General features: G+C 36.3%; 2 protein-coding genes across 13 annotated transcripts in view; one reads left to right on the top strand and one right to left on the bottom strand.

Annotated features, from left to right (window-relative positions):
* The window catches only part of LOC127634058 (disco-interacting protein 2 homolog C-like), a 150,132-nt gene extending 136,447 nt beyond the window's left edge, over positions 1-13,685 (top strand). For 4 of the 8 annotated variants that reach the window (XM_052113462.1, XM_052113460.1, XM_052113459.1 and 1 more), the window contains 7 exons: positions 1,661-1,690; positions 4,739-4,800; positions 5,448-5,505; positions 5,595-5,669; positions 7,900-8,074; positions 8,351-8,474; positions 8,889-13,685. In XM_052113462.1, coding sequence (XP_051969422.1) covers positions 1,661-1,690; positions 4,739-4,800; positions 5,448-5,505; positions 5,595-5,669; positions 7,900-8,074; positions 8,351-8,474; positions 8,889-9,141 — 777 coding nt within the window. In that variant the 3' untranslated portion in view covers positions 9,142-13,685. The remainder of the gene's footprint in view (positions 1-1,660; positions 1,691-4,738; positions 4,801-5,447; positions 5,506-5,594; positions 5,670-7,899; positions 8,075-8,350; positions 8,475-8,888) is intronic. The other 4 variants (XM_052113466.1, XM_052113465.1, XM_052113463.1 and 1 more) reach the window with 1 other exon arrangement.
* A 121-nt stretch (positions 13,686-13,806) lies between these two features.
* LOC127634060 (zinc finger MYND domain-containing protein 11-like) overlaps positions 13,807-19,419 on the bottom strand; it is a 32,513-nt gene continuing 26,900 nt past the window's right edge. For all 5 annotated transcript variants that reach the window (XM_052113469.1, XM_052113472.1, XM_052113468.1 and 2 more), the window contains one exon: positions 13,807-16,600. In XM_052113469.1, coding sequence (XP_051969429.1) covers positions 16,478-16,600 — 123 coding nt within the window. In that variant the 3' untranslated portion in view covers positions 13,807-16,477. The remainder of the gene's footprint in view (positions 16,601-19,419) is intronic.

Genomic DNA, 19,419 nt, shown 5'->3' with positions numbered 1-19,419 from the left:
ACTCCAGCAGGGACCTTTTTTCATCAGGGCAATTTATCTTTCCACTTGCACTCATTCTGTTTGGACTGTCTAGTGGATCAAACTCTGATTATACTGTTGACTTGGGCTCCATTGTTGTCTTTAGTATGTACAGTATCTTGTGTTTGTTGTTATATTGTTTTTTGTTAATTTTGTTTACATGTACTTTTATGTTTAAGCAATGGCTGAAAGCAATATACTGTATAAAGTAAACGTAAAACGTATAAAGTTATTAATATTGTCATTATTAGTGGTAGTAAGTCAGTCAATTACTGACACAGGTTGTCATGTGTTGTCAGCATAAAGGGGCGACCCGCTCAATTTAAAAATTAAACAGCTTTTATTGAGCTACTGACATGACTGGATCTTCATCTGAAGTGAGTGAACAGTACATCATTTTAAAGTAGAGCTGTCAAAATTAATGCATTAAGGCATCCGATTAATTAAAAAGGTTTATCACTTACATTTTTCTTCATTGCGATTAACGTATTTACCATTAATACAGTATTAACCGGCATAAACTCTTGTTGGAAGGAGTCTTTACACTGACGCACACTTTTGAAAACACACAACTTTCTGCTTCCATGTCAGTGATAAAATGATGGAGAAAGAACCTCTCAATGCTGTTTGATGTACAAAACAACCATAGATGGGACTTGTGATAGAAATCAAGTATTTTTTAGTCTATGTGAAGCACATTTTAATTACCACAGAAGCACGGCAATTCTTAACTATCACCAAAACACAGAATGAGATGTTTTTGTTCAAAAGCTGTGCTTGACACTGGGGATGATGCCCTGATGCGAATCATGAACGCAGCTTCATGATTCATGATGTAGGAAAGTGGATAGCCACAGTCTACTGGCAGATTGATATTGTGGAGGATAAGAGTTTAAGAGATTTAATGCCCATAGCAATGAAAATGCAACCTATTCAATTAGTCAATCTCCCAATTAGATATTGGAAAATGTTTAATGTTACTTGAATTGGTGCTATTTTAGTGCATTTCTATCTTTATACTATGGAAGGCTTTGTTTGGAAAATGTTAACAAAGCATTATATAGTTATATATTGTTTTGACAGGAAGTGTATATAGTTTCAAAATCTGCGATTAATCGTGATTAACTACAACAAATTATGTGATTACGATTACAGTTTTAAATCGACTGACAGCACTAGTTTAAACATATTTCTAAAAAGTGTAAAACTTTTTTAATTATAAAAAAAACTTACTGAGTGCACCTTTAATTATCTTATTATATCTATTAAAATTATTTTGACTATTATAAATTTAATTCAATTTATTTTGGAGTTAATATATGTGATTATTTGCAATATTTTGATCAATTAATCACCATATTATGTAAGTAATTTGATCTAATTTTTGTATCTATTGACAGCCCTTGTTAAAAGAAACCAGAATACTCAAATGTATTACCAAATATTTCCTCTAATAATCCTTATTAGTTTGACAGTCTGCATGTTATTGTTTTTTTTTGTTTTGTTTTTTGCCCCCCATGGTTTTCATTTTCAACCTTTGTATTTTATGTTTCCTCTTTTCCTTTGTCATACCCACAAATCTTTATCCCTGACCCCTCTTTCCTCATTGCCCTGTCTCTCATCTGCTCTCTGGCTGTTGTAGCCCCACAGGCTCGGGAAGCTTGCAGATCAGGTAGGGAAGTCCAAACACTCACCGCAATGTGGCTCTGGGTGTTGATTGGGTCCAATTGTAGCTTTACCCCTTAAGCTGCTGGCCTCTGGGTGTCTGAGCTCTTGATTCTTGCGATGTGTGGCTTTTGCTTATGTAGTTTAAGCGAATGACCCTGAATGACTTGATTGGTCGGTGTGACTATTAAAAGTGCCCATCTGAATCAATTAGACTAATTTTTTTTAGACTAATAGACTAATAGCTTATCTGACCTTAAAGGCTAGTTTCTTGGACTCAAATGAAGCAAATTTATTTAATATATGTCCCCTTTACACCTGCCATTGCATTTATGGTGAACATCTCCGTTTGTGTTCCATGTAAGAAAGAAATTCTTATGGATCTAGAACAACCTGAGGGTAAGTACAGTAAATTATTACAATTTCTTTTTTTTTCCAGGTGTAAAGGGGGCCACAGACAGTGTAATTTTTTACAGAGTCCAGGAAAGATGCCCTTATTGTGATCTTACCACATAGCTTTAAGATCCATCCCCCTTTGGAGTGAGATTGCTGCTCACTTGGACTTACACCAGGGTCAAGATTTTGATGTTATTGTTGCATTCCTGTTGAATAGAGCTTTGTAATCATGGCCATTTGGTGCATCATGGTTCCCCTCCCTCGTCTGCCACATTGTTTTGCAGTGACATCACAAACACAGAGGGCTTTGTTAGGAACATGAGGGCCTACACATGAAATATCACAGTCCCCAGCACTCTACGAGTCATTACTCTGAAATGTGACTCTAAGAACCACGTCTCGTCAGAAGGGCCAACTGAGGGAGACCTCTGCTTGCCCTTGGGGACCCTTTCATTTGAAGTTTGTTTTGTTGCATGCTCCAGTACCTTGTTCTTTCTCATGAACATAATTGAGTTTTTATATCTTCTCATTCAGACGGAGCAGGGCCTTATCAATGTTTCATAATGGCAGTCATTTCAAATCAACAGTCACTGCAAATTCAATAATGATCAGTCATGGAAAATTATGGCTTTCATTTTTACCATAAAGATGATGCATATTCATTGTAGTTTTCACTCAGACAGCAGTTGTTTGTGTTCAATCAGATTGCCTGACTGCTGCACAACTTCCATGAGTCAGGGTTTCCACTCCCACACTAATCATTTCATTTTCAAAATAGTTTTAATTTGAAAAATGTTACTAAAGTTTTCAGTTTTCTAATGTCATAGTTTTCCAAAGTATGCAGAAATGAGAGCGCTTTCGAAATGCTCCATTTCGGGGAAGAAAACAGTGTGGATGAGATGCATAAACTAAATGATGTGCTTTCTGCCTGCCAATCTTTTTGTACATTCTCATAGTGTTGCATTGGAAGTGGATCATTCAGGTTTAACAACATATTCCCATTCATAACAGTTGTCAGTTAAGGGCGCTAGTTTGTTACTGTTTTGTTTGACAACCCTGAGAAGATGCACTGCTGCTCTTCTGTTCGTTGATGGTCTCAACGGTACAACACCATCTTTGAAAGGCATGGTTTTGGAAAGAGGGGGCGTGTCTAATTCAACACCACAGTCTCGTGGAAGACCCAGAAAGGCTAAAAACTTTTACGGCACTTATAAATGGCATTTAAATCAAAACGAACTGTGATTGATTTAATGTTGGCCAGATGATTTTACCTCTCTGAGGGCCGATACACAAAACATCTTTTTGCGTCTGTCTGTGCTGTTTTTTTTTTATTATTATTGTTTTTCTATGTAAACGTGCTAGATGGACATCTTTGACCAATAGATGACTTTCAAGTTAAAAGAACTTCAACTTTAATAAACTCATCTTGAGACACCTGCATTCTGTTCTATTCATTGTAATCCATCTAGCTTTTTTAGATGCAAAGGCACTATTGGTGGGTGTTTCTTGGCCACATTAAGCTTCGGGGTGGACCATACTTTATGCCAATAGTCAAGAAGGGTGTCAAAAGATCTGCAATACAGGGGATTTTCATGGCATGGAAATATTCTGAACTTTGGAGTAGGGATGTGCTGAACAACTAACAACTACTAAGATTAAATAGTCATCACAGTAAATTCCTCTGCAAGAAGTTTCGTCTCTTTAATGGTTTAGGTTTAGTCTTTTTATAAGCTGTTGTTACAGCCATCAAAGCACCAAATTTGTGAGGTGCTGTGGAGAAATTAAAGTCTTTTGCTGATTCTGTCTGACACTGCTTCAATAAAACGTTGCTGTAAAAAAGGTTTAAACTGCTTGATGTTGTGAACAAGAAATGTACCCGCAATATTATCTTGCAGTTCTGTGCTTTTGAATGTGCAGAAGCATTCCAGTTATATTAAGGCACATCATTCTGTGTACAGGATGCAAATAAGTGGTTTCGTGCTGCTCTGTATTGAAGACTTTCTTATTTCTTACTTTTCATAATTTGATAGCTTTGTGCAATAAGATGCTTTACTTATTTAGCCTATTTATTTGTTGAATATCCTTAGTCACAATGTTGAAGTTCTGCACTTAGTGTCCATATATTTCTTTGAAATGTGCCAGATCAGGGGGTCACATCTCCATACGGAGCATAATTATATTATTAATTATTATCCTTAACATTAACTAGTTGTTCAAACAACCAACCGACATCGCTATTCTGGAGAGCCTGTCAGCCTGTGTTCATAGCCCTCTTTTTGTCTTCCTCACAAACACCCACACATTTATCATTTCAGCTTCATAAACAAGTCCTTTTTTTCACTCTGCTGTCTAAAACTCCTTTGGCATCATTTATAACTGTGTGACATTCAGGGCGATTGTTAAAATTTTGGGCCGTTTCTGCTGCAGTTTTCTGCTTGGTTCTCCCCTTTTCCTCAAACTCATTGTCTTTTTCATCGTTTTCAGATGTCTGTGTTCTGTAGGCTGTACTACTACTAACTAGTTAACAGCTGAAGTAGGTTGTCTCAGAGGAAACTGATCAGTCCTACCTCCCCTAGATAAATCACTCATAGATAGTTTTTTGTAAACAACTATGTTAATGTGTATATTCTGGTTAATTGTTGTGTGGTATGCCTTTCAGGGGACATCAGGTCCAGACCCGACTACCGTGTATGTAGACATGAGAGCTCTCCGGCATGACAGGTAAGAGGTTAAGCGATAATCTTTATTCAGGCATCAAAGTGGATACATTTGCAAAACAATAATGAATGATAATTGAAATGATGGTTGAACAATATGGGTTGTGTTGTACAGTGACCAACGGCCAATAAAATGTAAGACATAATTAGTTAAATGAGACCAACTGAGACAAAATTGCTGAAACCAAATGTAACAATTTATGTTAGATTATATTTACTGAAAAGTCACTCAAAAATATTTGAAAACATTTGTCTATACTGAAAGGGACACAAGGGGATGCTAACACATCTGTTCATGTACCGTATATGTCTGTGTTGGTATATATATGGGTTTATGTGTCTGATGCTTTTCTCTGTTGTCTATACTGGAGTAACACTAAATTATGTAGGAAAATGCCAGTGTCATAAAATTTGACCGCCATCACGAGCAGATTTACTGGGACCCTCCACCAAGGCACAATGTTTGCTTTAATTTTCCGAAAACTTACCGAAACAGCAGCACTCTTTTGTTCTAGCTCACTCTGTAATATAATTGTATATATTCAGAAGTATCAGGATGTCTGTTCAACATAATCACATTTTTCATTTTTATGATTATGTTTATGAGCTCATATTTAAAGGATAAACAGCAGTCTGCTTGTTCTTCCACAGAGTGCGGCTGGTTGAACGAGGGTCTCCACATAGCCTCCCCCTCATGGAGTCCGGAAAGGTACCGTTCTCTTTACAGCTATTTCAGTTGCTTTTGGTCCATCTGACTGCATGAGTAAACTGATGCATCTGAATTTCACCCTCTACCAGATTTTACCTGGAGTTCGAATCATCATTGCCAATCCTGAAACCAAGGGTCCACTGGGAGACTCCCATCTTGGGGAGGTGAGTTCAGACCACAGGAAAAAGGATTTTCAGAATCATTCAAGTTTCTTTATGGCTATGCTGACCCCAGTTACAGTGCATCCGGAAAGTATTCACAGCGCTTCACTTTTTCCACATTTTGTTATGTTACAGCCTTATTCCAAAATGTATTAAATTCATTATTTTCCTAAAAATTCTACAAACAATACCCCAAAATGACAATGTGAAAGAAGATTGTTTGAAATCTTTGATTGAAATCAAATTGATTAAAAAATAAAAATGGGGGAAAAAAAAAATCACATGTACATAAGTATTCACAGCCTTTGCCGTGACACTCAAAATTGAGCTCAGGTGCATCCTGTTTCCACTGATCATCCTTGAGATGTTTCTACAACTTGATTGGAGTCCACCTGTGGTAAATTCAGTTGATTGGACATGATTTGGAAAGGCACACACCTGTCTATATAAGGTCCCACAGTTAACAGTGCATGTCTGAGCACAAACCGAGCCATGAAGTCCAAGGAATTGTCTGTAGACCTCTGAGATAGGATTTTATTGAGGCACAGATCTGGGGAAGGGTACATAAAAATTTCTGCAGCATTGAAGGTCCCAATGAGCACAGTGGCCTCCATCATCCGTAAATGGAAGTTTGGAACCACCAGGACTCTTCCTAGAGCCCGGCCAAACTAAGCGATCGGGAGAGAAGGGCCTTAGTTAGGGAGGTGAAAAAGAACCCGATGGTCACTCTGACAGAGCTCCAGCATTTCTCTGTGGAGAGAGGAGAATCTTCCAGGAGAACAACCATCTCTGATGCACTCCTCCAATCAGGCCTGTATGGTAGAGTGGCCAGACGGAAGCCACTCCTCAGTAAAAGGCACATGACAGCCTGTCTGGAGTTTGCCAAAAGGCAGCTGAAGGACTCTCAGACCATGAGAAACAAAATTCTCTAGTCTGATGAAACAATCAGCATTTTGATTCAGGCACCACTCTTCACCTGTCCAATACATCCCTACAGTGAAGCGTGGTGGTGGCAGCATCATGCTGTGGGGATGTTTTTCAGCAGCAGGTACTGGGAGACTAGTCAGGATCGAAGGAAAGATGAATGCAGCAATGTACAGAGACATCCTTGATGAAAACCTGCTCCAGAGCACTCTGGACCTCAGACTGGTGCAAAGGATCATCTTCCAAAGGACAATGAGCCTAAGCACACCGCCAAGATAACAAAGGAGTGACTACGGGACAACTCTGTGAATGTCCTTGAGTGGCCCAACCAGAGCCCAGACTTGAACCTTATTGAACATCTCTGGAGAGATTGAAAATGGCTGTGCACCAACACTCCCCATCCAACCTGATGGAGCTTGAGAGGTCCTGCAAAGAAGAACGGGAGAAACTCCCCAAAATAGGTGTGCCAAGCTTGTAGCATCATACTCGAAAAGACTTGAGGCTGTAATTGATGCCAAAGGTGCTTCAACACAATATTGAGCAAAGGCTGTGAATACTTATGTGCATGCGTTTTTTTTTGTTTTTAATTTTTTTATAAATTTGCAAAGATTTCAAACAAACTTCTTTCACGTTGTCATTATGGGGTATCGTTTGTAGAATTGTTTTTTTTTTTTTGTGGTTTGACAGCTTGAATGAAAAACCTATTCCATGCTACATTCAGGGAATTTGCTGTTTGTAATCGTTCCTTTTGCAGTTAAACCAGTTTCATAAACTGCAAACTCATCAACGTCACTTTGTTAATTCTTCAAGAAGATTTAAAAGTCAGCTGATATTAATATATCTATTCCATCAAATATGTTGCGATAAAATAAAATGTCAATAATCAATATATAAAAATGTTGTTACATTAATATACATATAATTTACCAAAATATAATTGTCATTTAGCAAATTATTACTATTTATTAATTAATATTAATACATCAAAATATGTAAAATATGGTAGACAGATATGTAAATATTAATAATAACCCCATCAACATTAATAACATTAATAAATAGTAATAAATAATTTCAGTAAAAAATATTTATTGCACCACATTTACATATAATTCATAAAATATAAATAGTATGCAGAAAAATGTAGAGGTAGGGTGTTTTACACATGCAGGTCAGTTTATAAGGCCATATTTAAAAGGTCATATAAACAACCTCACAAAAAAAATCTAATTTGGCCACATTTGCTCACGGTGTTGTAGGAGCCTGTAATTTAATTTGGAATTAATATCACTGTTTTGTGTCACTGCAGATCTGGGTTCAATGCACGCACAACGGCAGTGGTTATTTCACGGTGTATGGAGATGAGGCCCTGCAGTCCGATCATTTCAACTCACGCTTGAGCTTTGGAGATACGCAGACCATATGGGCACGTACCGGTTACCTGGGCTTCCTTCGAAGGACCGAACTTACAGATGCAAGCGGAGGTGATACTGCTGCACAATTCTGTCATTTACTCACCATCATGTTGTTCCAAACACATATTACTGTCTTCCGTGGAACACAAAAGGAGATGTTAGTCAGAATGACAGCCTCGGTCACCATTCACTTTCATTGTATAGAAAAAAGATTAAATGAAAGTGAATGGTGACTGAGGCTAAAGTTCTGCCATATATCTCCTTTTTTGTTCAAGGGTAAACTATCCCTTTAAGGGTTGTTTATAGTATGTGGATGATGCTAAATTTGTCTCTCTGTATTTTCAGAGCGGCATGATGCTCTGTATGTAGTGGGCGCTCTGGATGAGGCCATGGAGCTGAGAGGAATGAGGTATCACCCCATCGACATCGAGACCTCAGTAATACGCACCCACAAGAGTATCATGGAATGGTATGACCTTCTCACATCCAATTCAAGTACCTTTTATGTTTTTAGCAGTTATGAAATGGGCTGTTCAGAAGAAATACAATGGACTACAGTAAATAAATGTGTATAGTGACAGTTTACATTTGAAGGTGTATGCTTTTCATTTCGCACCTTATTTTTTTGCCTCACATTTCATGATACACTTAATTGTTGATTAGAAATCTCCTCCATGTTAATCAGAGTTTTTGATATAACCTTTTGTCATTATCAACATTTTGACTGTTGCTTGGTTTCTGTTTTAGTAAGACGTAATTGGTCCAAAATCCCATTTAAGATCTGTATTCTAAACTTGAAATGTGCTGAATGTGATTTTCAGAAAATGTACTTGATGCTCAAAACCTTACAAAATATTGTAAGTAATGGATCGGTCTGTTTCAGTGCGGTGTTTCCCTGGACCAACCTGCTGGTGGTGGTCGTGGAGCTGGAAGGTTCGGAGCAGGAAGCATTGGACCTGGTTCCATTAGTGACTAATGCGGTTCTGGAGGAGCACTATCTGATCGTGGGCGTGGTGGTCGTTGTGGACATTGGCGTCATTCCCATCAACTCTCGTGGAGAGAAACAGAGGATGCACCTTCGGGACGGCTTTCTGGCCGATCAGCTGGACCCCATCTATGTGGCATATAACATGTAGCATGAGTGTATGTGTGCGTTTGTTGCGTTGTATGTTTGTGTATGTGCGTGTTTTGTTGACTGCACATGACTGGTTAGGCGAACTTTAGCAAATACAGAAAAACACTCTTTTAAGTGATCACAAAGCCAAACGGAAAATATGATTCAGTCTCCTGAAGGGAAGAAGAATCACCTCTGCTTTTGCTTGTGTGCGTGTCGCGTTCTTTTTATGTGAGGTATTGCGACGTAGTTTATTTTTATTCCCCCCTACATGAGCGAAGGGGTATTTTTAAAAATCTGCATACTGTGGCGAAATGTGCATTTTAAGTTTCAGGAATTCAGTTTGGAGTAACATGTTGAAAGTATACATTGTATCAAACTCTGTCCTTTCATTTTAAAAAAGGTACAAATCAAATTGTATTTGTATGTTGCAGCCGTCCTTCAGCATTTTGCCAGTTTAGTTTTTAATCTTTGTAAATGTTCTCAGAGCTGCAGGAAGATAAAAAAGAAAATCGCCCCATGCTTTTTCAATTCCTACGTGTTTAATATCATTGTACAAAGCTGAAGGTAAACACAAAGTCGGTTGATAATTGTGTAATTATGTACAGATAATAGTTCTTATTTATTTATCTCTTTTAGAATTGGTGAGCGAAGACATTTGCAAATGTTTTCCTCATTAAATAATATTGCTGAAAACATACATGTATCATCTTGAGTGAGTAGTATCACATCAAGTTTATGTAAAAAATATAAATATACATACAAATATATATATATATATATATATATAAAAATAAGATCTACGAATCACCAGTGAAGCATTTCCACTTGCATGGTTGTAGAAAGAACAGTCTGATCGAATAGATCAACGTTACTCACACGATTGATACGAACTAATAGGAGTTTCAAGACATGATGTCAGACATCCAGTACATTTCAAATAAATCACTAAAGACTACTACTAATAGCAATGAAAAAGATGTTTTGTTAAGCTCGAACAAATGCTTTAATTTTTCTAAATTAAACAAAATGGCGATGTCATTACGATTGAAAACAAACCCGAAAAATGTGCCTGGAATTTTGTTTACATTCTGCTTTTACAACTTCTCAAAGCTGCACCACAACTTTGCTTATTTGTTGTTTTTATTTGTTTGGATTGAATTTGTAACTTTTGTATTGTTTTACTTTGAGTGATCCATCATTATTTATTGACAAAGGCTTTTTACACAAGTGCATTTTTGATTTTTTACCATTTGTTTTTAACAACAGTAAATGTACTACAAGAACATCAGCAGTAAAATGTTAGTACGTCCTTAGCAAAGTACTGATTTTTGTATTTTCCAGTAGTTTACATATCCACATAGTAACTTTGGTGCAGCTTGTGCTTTTAGCAGCAAAGTGACCGTTTTCATTTATAACACACCAGACTGTAATGCAGATTTAGGCACTATCGTGAAACATATATTCCTAAATGCGTTGCTGATTACTTTCCATCCCAGTTGGCTCAAGTGAATGAATTAAGCTCTTCTTTTATTTATCGGCTTTTTTTTGGGAAATACATGCCAAATAAAAGCCAAGAGATTGTTGGCACATGCAATATAAGCAAAGCATGAAACATGGCCAATTGGCTATAATAATGCAAACAAAAAAATGAGTGAATAAAAAGAGAATTGTACCATTCTTCTGTATTGTATGAGCTGCATTAGAAGGGATGTCCTTTTTGAACTCCTTTACATATGGTTGTCAATCCGTTAAATCGTTATGATGAAACATTATTCAGGATTTTATTGTTCTTTTTTTGATAATACAGCAGGCGTCAGACAGAAAGTAATTATGAAGATGCAGAGGTGTGGATCGTACTAAAAATCAGCCTCATTGAGGTCCAGTTCAAGGCAAAGTTTTTTATTTTTTATTGGTGTAATAGACATTAATACTGTGTATGGGAAATGAGTTTACACATTCAAAGAGTGACAATGCAATGTTCTCTTATTTTGTCTGTTTAAAACAAAGGAAAGGAAGTCTTAAAACGTTTGGAAGCTTTAGTGTTGCCAATCCCACACAAAACGGAAATGTTTCCCCATTTTGAAAAGAAAAAATGTGCACATAACTTTCAACCTGTGAAGTTAATTCCCTTTTTGTTAGGAATCTGAACTTGTGTGAGAGAGTCTGCATGGTGTCTGTAAATATTGTTGGTTAGAGAAAAAAAGACAAAAAAACAAAATTTATTTTGTATGGTGCAGGTGTTTGAAATTCTGTTTTGTACACATGATTAAAAGTATTAAATTACACTTTTATAGAAGCCTGCTTTGGCCTACCTTCACAAAATATGGTGCAATAAAGTGCTTTGATTGATAATCTGTGGTTGTTTAATTTGCAAGTGTCCCACTTATTACAGTGTCCATCCATCCATCCATCCATCGTCAACCGCTTATCCTGTGTACAGGGTCGCGGGGGGCTGGAGCCTATCCCAGCTAACATTGGGCAAAAGGCAGGGGACACCACGGACAGGTCGCCAGTCCATCGCAGTATTACAGTGTCATATTTGTTTTTATATATATGTCAAGTTTGAAGGAATATTACAGGTTAAGCTCAATCAACAACATTTCTGGCATAATGCTGATTAACACAAATTCATTTAGACTCATCCCTCCTGTTCTTTTGAAAAAGCTAAAATGTGGGTTACAGTGAGGCACTTACGATGGAAGTGAATGGGGCCAATCTGTAATAACATTAAAATATTGTTTCAAAAGCATTGCTACAAGATAAACAATAAGCATGTTAGAATGATTTTAGTGTGATAAATTGCTTACTAACCCAATTTTCAACTTTATTGCCATGATGATGTAATGTTGTGAACCCTAAAACTGTGATTTATACAACTTTGCTCAAATAATACCCAAGTTTTAACCCTCTGGAGTCTAAGGGTATTTTGGGCCCTGGAGAAGTTTTGACATGCCTTGACATTTGTGCTTTTTTCAGTTGCTTAAAAACACATTAATGGCTAAAGTCTGATAACACTGTATTCAGCACAAACTGGGCTACAATAATATATGAGCAACATTTATGTACAGGTTTGTATTTTTGAGAAAATAACGTGTATGCATGGTTTTTTAAAAACTAAAATTGTAAGTAATTGAAATAATGCCATATAAAACATACTAAACATTTGTCCACAAGCCTTTTGAGAATTGGATCTTGTAGCCTAGAGTTTTTGCTACAAAATGATGTGAAAACCATCCTGATCACTCATTCATACAATACAATATAGTAATTGAACTTTTGTAAGACAATTTTAGCGTTAGAAAGGTCATATGCGAGGAGGCGTGAACTATAAAGAATATTAATTGTAATTCACACCTGAGGAGACAAAAGACCCCTCCCCTGGGCCTGTCAATGAGGGATAGAGAATGAATGTAAGGAGACTTAATGATCAAAATCAAGTTTTAAGTTAAAAGTAATCTGACTATACATTTTATTTACATAAAGACTTATTTTAAACGGTAGTGTAGGTCTAAAATTAAGTATTTTCTGCTCACCAAGGCTGCATTAATTTGATCCAAAATACAGTAAAAACAATGATATTGTAAAATGCATTTGTGATCAAAGCTGAATTTTCAGCAGAATTACTGCAGTCTTCAGTGTCACATGATCCTTCAGAAATCATTATAATATGGTGGTTTTCTAATATGGGCATATTTAAAGTGCATTTAACCTGAACACATATTTGCAAGCACAAGCTTTGTTGATGATAATGAGGCAGCATAAACACTAGTTAAAATATAATTAAACATTCATATTATTTTTATATCATATTACACCTATTTATATCATACAGCATACAATTTAAATACCTGCTTTAGCCGAAACAGCATTTAAATGTAATTAAAACTTGCTTATTAGGACATATTTCAAATTTATAAATTATAAACTTTACATTTCTGCCTATAAATCCCTTTAAAATTCACTTCAATTGAAAGTGCATCACTATAATCTCAATTTTTGCTTTTTTTTAGAGGGAAAAGTAGAAATAATTTTTGTGGTAATCAACATTGGGTCTCAAATGCTGTTGATTGAGCTCAACTTGTATTGACATTATCGGTGACAGTAAATTGTTATACACCGATCACCCACAACATTAAAACCACCTGCCTAATTGTGTTGGTCCCCCTCGTGCTGCCAAAACAGCACCAACCCGCATCTCAGAATAGCATTGTGAGATAATATTCTTCACACCACAATTGTTAGAGTTACCGTACACTTTGTCAGTTTGAACCAGTCTGGCCATTCTCTGTTGACCGCTCTCATCATCCAAGACATTTCTGTCCACAGAACTGCTGCTCAATGGATGTTTTTTTTTTTTTGGGCACCATTTTGAGTAAACTCCAGAGACAAAAAAAGAAAACAAAAAAACATAAATATTAGGCAGGTAGTTTTAACGTTGTGGCTGATCGGTGTGCGTGTGTGTGTATTTTATATATATATATATATATACACACACACACACATATACACACATACATATATACACACTATATTTTTTATAAATATAAACTTTGGCCCCCAAGGAATGTCTCTTGGTCCAATCCGGCCTGCAACACAAAATTAGGGTGACACCGCTTATTTAACCCACAATATTCCTTTAAATACATGTTCACAAGCAAAAAATAAATAAATGCATGCAAAGCTACCACCGGTGGATATGTTTATTTATACATAGTACTGTTACATAATGTAATGCAAGAGGGACATCAGTGATGTCAGAGAGAGGAAACGTTTACACCACATTAATTTGTATGCACATGAAAGACAGGTGTTCGTATAGCAGGCTTCTCGCCGGGTGCCGGAAATTCTCAGTAGTCATTACTGTGTCTGCATAAATAGAAGTTAAAAAATACATTTTAAAAAAGGGTTAACTTACAAAGTGGTGTCGAATTACCCAAGAAAATCAAAAGTAGACGTACTGCATCACCGATGACACGCAAGAATGGAGATTAACGAGAGCCGAAAATAAGGAACACACAACCTGGTTTCATGCATACTGGAATGGAACATATTACAGTTATATCACAAATATTTTTTAACTATCAAATGCATGCATTAACTATCAAATACATAGTTAATGCATTCATGAAATGTACATATGCCAACGTGCAAACATCATCAGTCATGGTTAGCGGCAAACCGTTATTTACATGTAGTGCAACAGTTGGTTGGGAAGGGGAAGAGATAGAGAGGGGGCAAAACAAAAACCATAATTTAAAACACATCTAGAACTTTAGAAATAGAATATAGGTACACATTCACCGATCAACCACAACATTAAAACCACCTGCCTAATATTGTGAAAGTCCCCCTCGCGCCACCAAAACAGCACCAACCCGCAGGTTGATATCCTTCTCACCACAATTGAGTTGTTATCTGAGTTACCATAGACATGTAGTTTGAAGAAGTCTGGCCATTCTCTGTTGACCGCTCTCATCAAGGTGTTTCGGTCCACAGAACTGCCGCTCACTGGATGTTTTTGGCACCATTGAGTAAATCTCAGAAGATCACCAGTTACAGAAATACTCAAACCAGCCCGTCTGGCACCAACAAATCCATCCATGTGATTATCTAATCATTCAATCGTGTGGCAGAAGTGCAGTGTATAAAATCATGCAGATACAGGTAAGGAGCTTCAGTTAAAGTTCACATCAGCCATCAGAATGGGGAAAATAAATGTGGTCTCAGTGATTTGGACCATGACATGATTGTTGGTGACAGATGGGCTGGTTTGAGTATTTCTGTAACTGTTGATCTCCTGGGATTTTCACACACAACAGTCTCTAGTATTTACTCAGAATGGTGCCAAAAACATCCAGTGAGTGGCAGTTCTGTGTACAGAAATGCCTTGAGAGGTCAGCAGAGAATGACCAGACTGGTTTGAACAGATAAAGTCTGTGAGAAGAATATCATCTCGGAATACTATTCTGAGATGCGGATTGGCACTGTTTTGGCGGCACAAGGGGGACCTACACAATATTAGGCAGGTGGCTTTAATGTTGTGGCTGATCGGTGTACATCCAGGGGTCTGAATAAAACACATGTTTGCATGTCACCTATATCCTTCAGCTGATTGTTTCTCCTGTTCTAAATAGACAAATAACCTCCTCAAAAACTCTCTATAGATAGATCTTATGTCATTTGTACCAAAACTTGGTTATTGCAGTAAGTATTTTAACAATTTAAAGGGATAGTTTACCCATAAAGAATATTCTGGCATCATTTATTCAACATCATATAATTCCAAACCAATATGATTTTGGTAACACAGTACTAATAGTAGTTAGTGTTCCACGGAAGAAAAAGTCAGAACAACACAAGGGTTAGTAAATAATGACAGAATGTTCCTTTAAGGGTGAACGATCACTTCAACATCTCCCTCAGGTCACAAAGTGCAGGAGAATGGCAATTCTCAATTATAAAACCCTGGGTAACCCCTTAGCAATTTCTGATTGTTTCATTTACTCTGATCTCTCTACAGTCTTTGTTCTTGCTTAAAACTTGCAATTGAATGGGATCTTATTGATCTGGAATCAACAGATAATGTTCTTTTTGTCTGGGAGGACATGGTAACGGTTCGTACAAGCAAATATGCCCATACTAAAACTGGATTTAGACATGTATAAACCTCACTAAGGATCCCAGTTGGCAAAGATTTAGTACGCTTAATCTACATAAATGGACCCGAAATTCACACATAATTAAGTTAAGATTTCTTGTTACAAATTTAAAGGTCTATTTAAAAGTGTAACCACAAAATATGCATATTCATTAATGGAAGATTGTATCATTCAGACAGATGTGACCTGCCATCTTTAAACCCTGTTCCCAAAATATTGACATCACAACCACTGATAAAAACCAACCGTCGACTTCAAAAACACCAACATCACTTAATGTATGCGGCGGACACGATTCTCGCATTATAAAAAGTCAAATATCTACATAGCTCGTGATTAAGACAGGTTAAAAAAAAAAAAGTACTAGTACTTCACATTCAGCTAGTCTGTATGCAAGCAAAGTTGTTGTCCAACGTACAGCAAATAAAAGATTTAAAAACAAAAGGATATGCAAAGTGATGCCTTAAATTCCAAAACATAAAACCATTTCCAGGAGGACCATGACATCCCAACACTCACTGCCCTGTTAGCATTCACAGCAATTCAGTAAAATGTCCCAGTAAAAGTGTTCTAGAGAGCTGGGGTTTAAAATGCTGGCGTAAAACAAAGAATCCTCAGGCAGGGGCAAGGTGGTGAGATTTTAAGATAGATCTATCCAATAACGTGGCTCCAGAGGGTTGGCGTAGATGGTGCATCTCATCTCTTCCGGCGACAGGTGCGTTTGTGGTCGGCGTGCCAATGCTCCTGCTGGCATTTGATGGAGCAGTATGACGTGTTCCAGCAGCAGTGGTACATCGCCTCTTCTTCGCAGTTATAACACTGAAATTCATAATAAAGCATCAACATAAAGTAGTACTGAGATCCTAAAGACTTACAAAAGAATGCATATAGAGTTGTCACAATACCAAATTTATAGTATAGGTAGGGATACCAATTCGGATACCACAGGAAACATATGCTAATAAGGCCATGTCCTATTGAACACACTCCTTTAGTTACATTTCAAATGTAAATAATAAATTATAAGCAAAGCATCTTTCCTTCAAGTGTTTCTCAATTATGCCATTTTTAAATAGGGCACTACTGAAATCTGTTTTATTATTGTTTTTGTTTTTTTTGCAGAATCCATGTTTTAAAGTTTAATTTCAACATTCAACAATTTCAAATTAAATCTTACCATTTTTAAAAAGTAAAAAATACTAACTTTTCAATGCACTTGCTTGTTACACTTTTGCTTAATTTTCTCTTCTTATTATTTATTCATTATTGTCATTAATCATTATTACAGTGAATATTACATTTTACTATACAGTTGTAATAGAATTCTGTTGCAATTTCATCAATTTCAGGTATCTAGCTTTTATTTTGACGTGTGGTTTTGAGGAGACTTCTCTGCTGCTTCTGACGGACAAACGGTCGTGTCTAGAAGGGATCCCTCTCTCGTCAACTAAGATGCTTTCACCTGGGCTGTGTTGCTTGCATTTTAAGCATAGCAATGATGGAAATCATTAGAAACATCAATAATATATATAATATAACATTATTATTATCATCATCATCATCGAGTGACTATTTGCACTAGGTGTAAAAACCTGCCACATATTGCAGCTATTTGCACTGGAATGTGATTTTTCTATGTGGATGACCTGGGTTCTAATCCTCCTTTAGACCCAGTTTTCCCCCTGTTTTCAGTCTCCACTCTTTAATATTTTTCATTAATTCTACTTATAATAATAAATAAAATGAATATAAAGGTTGATTTCCTCACAGTGATAGGGTGGTGTCTGTGGGGCTCTTAATAAACACACTGCAGTGATGCCCTGTTAGTATTGAATTATTTAAATAGCCTCTGCCTTATAATTATTATTATTAAGAAATCCTGTGGTCTTCTTGAAATCTCATATACAACCCAAATTTCAAAAAAGTCGGGACAGTATGAAAAACGCTAATAAAAACAAAAAGGAGTGATCTGTAAATTATATTCCCCTTTGCTATATTGAAAGCACTACAACTACACATTAAATGTTTTACTTTGTGAATTTCTTGTAACCATTTCAAATCAGAGGATTACAGCATGCTCCAAAAATGTTGTGACAGTCGAGCATTTACCACTGTAAAACATTTCTTCTAATAACACTTTAAGCATTTAGGCACTGAAGATACAAGTTTAAGTTTAAAAAGTGGAATTTTCCCCCATTCATCCTTTATGCAGGTCTTCAGCTGCACAATTGTGTGGGGTCTTCGTTGCCATATTGTGCGCTTCATAATGCACCACACACTCAATTGGAGATGGTCAGGACTGCAGGCGGGCCAATCTAGCACCCGCACTCTCTGCCTCAAACTGCTGGATTATTTGTTGAGGCATCTGTTGGCAAATTAACAAGTCTCGAATGATCCTTGCTATTGAAGGTATAGGCTGTTTTTGGAGACTCCTTATACAGTATACAGAACTATGACACAATTGTCTCACCTGTTTAACATCGTCTTATTTCAACTCATCAAATTGTCATAGTCTTAAATTGCCCATCTCAACTTTTTGGGAGTGTGTTGCAGTGATCCGATTTGAAATTACTGTACATAAAAAAATCGAATGTGTCCCCGCTCAAGATACACGTCCACTAAAGTGCGGATGCAATCCTTGTTTATTAAAATATACAGTTGCATCCGAGTGGATCAGATACAAGAGTGACTTCAAGAGTGTATTTTGCCAAGTAGACTAACTCTCTTGTTAGTAGCACAGTTACACAGTTAGTGTGCAAGCTTTCCCCAACTTTTTGATAAAGTTGAGCACAAACTTGTTTTTTGTCCACAACTAAGCTACAACTCCAGATTAACATTCATGGTTTAAGCTTGAGATAAACCATCTATAAAAAATAGTAAGCTACAGTATAACAATTCTTTATTAAATGTATGGGCAAAAATATTAGCCCTCCTACTGCATTCAAAATCTGCAAACACATTTCGCATTCATGGGTCAGTTTTGAACCGGTGGAGTTTTAAACGTATAAATCATTCAAAATCCAATTGTTTTCATCTAAAATCATATTGTACCTTATTGTTAACTTCTTAGCTGTTCCTACATGTAAAATGATCTATATTTTTGGCATGTTACCTGAAAAATATTAATGTTATTATATATGATGTCGGTTTTATTTTTTTAATTTGATATTTCTTTAACTTTTCAAAATACACATTAACCACAGCTACACCAGTGTGATACATGTGAAGATAGATTTTTATATGAAATTTCATTTGAATATAACATTGCATTACATTTATATATATAAATTGAGAATTTCTAGTAATTTTCCTATTAATTTCCATTTTAATTCCATTTACAGCTGAAAAACAACTCAAAACATTTATTTGGTTTTGTAGATTTTGATTATCCAACCAAACAACATCAAAAGAATTATACAACACAACTACACATCTGTACTTGTATTCAATCATTTTAAACTAAATGTATTTGTATGTATTGCATATACTGCTGAATGTTATAAGTGCTCTCTGTATTTTTCCTCATTAAAAACGTTCAGCTTCTAAAGACATGAATTGTAATTTTGCAATATATGTAGGAAATCATGAACACACATTAAAATGAAGACTGCAGTCATATCAGTAACCTTATATAAGTG

This window comes from Xyrauchen texanus, chromosome 41, assembly GCF_025860055.1.
Source record: "Xyrauchen texanus isolate HMW12.3.18 chromosome 41, RBS_HiC_50CHRs, whole genome shotgun sequence".
Classification (NCBI taxonomy): domain Eukaryota; kingdom Metazoa; phylum Chordata; class Actinopteri; order Cypriniformes; family Catostomidae; genus Xyrauchen; species Xyrauchen texanus.
The sequence above is the reverse complement of the archived record's forward strand: the minus strand, read 5'-3'. Positions and strand labels throughout refer to the sequence as shown.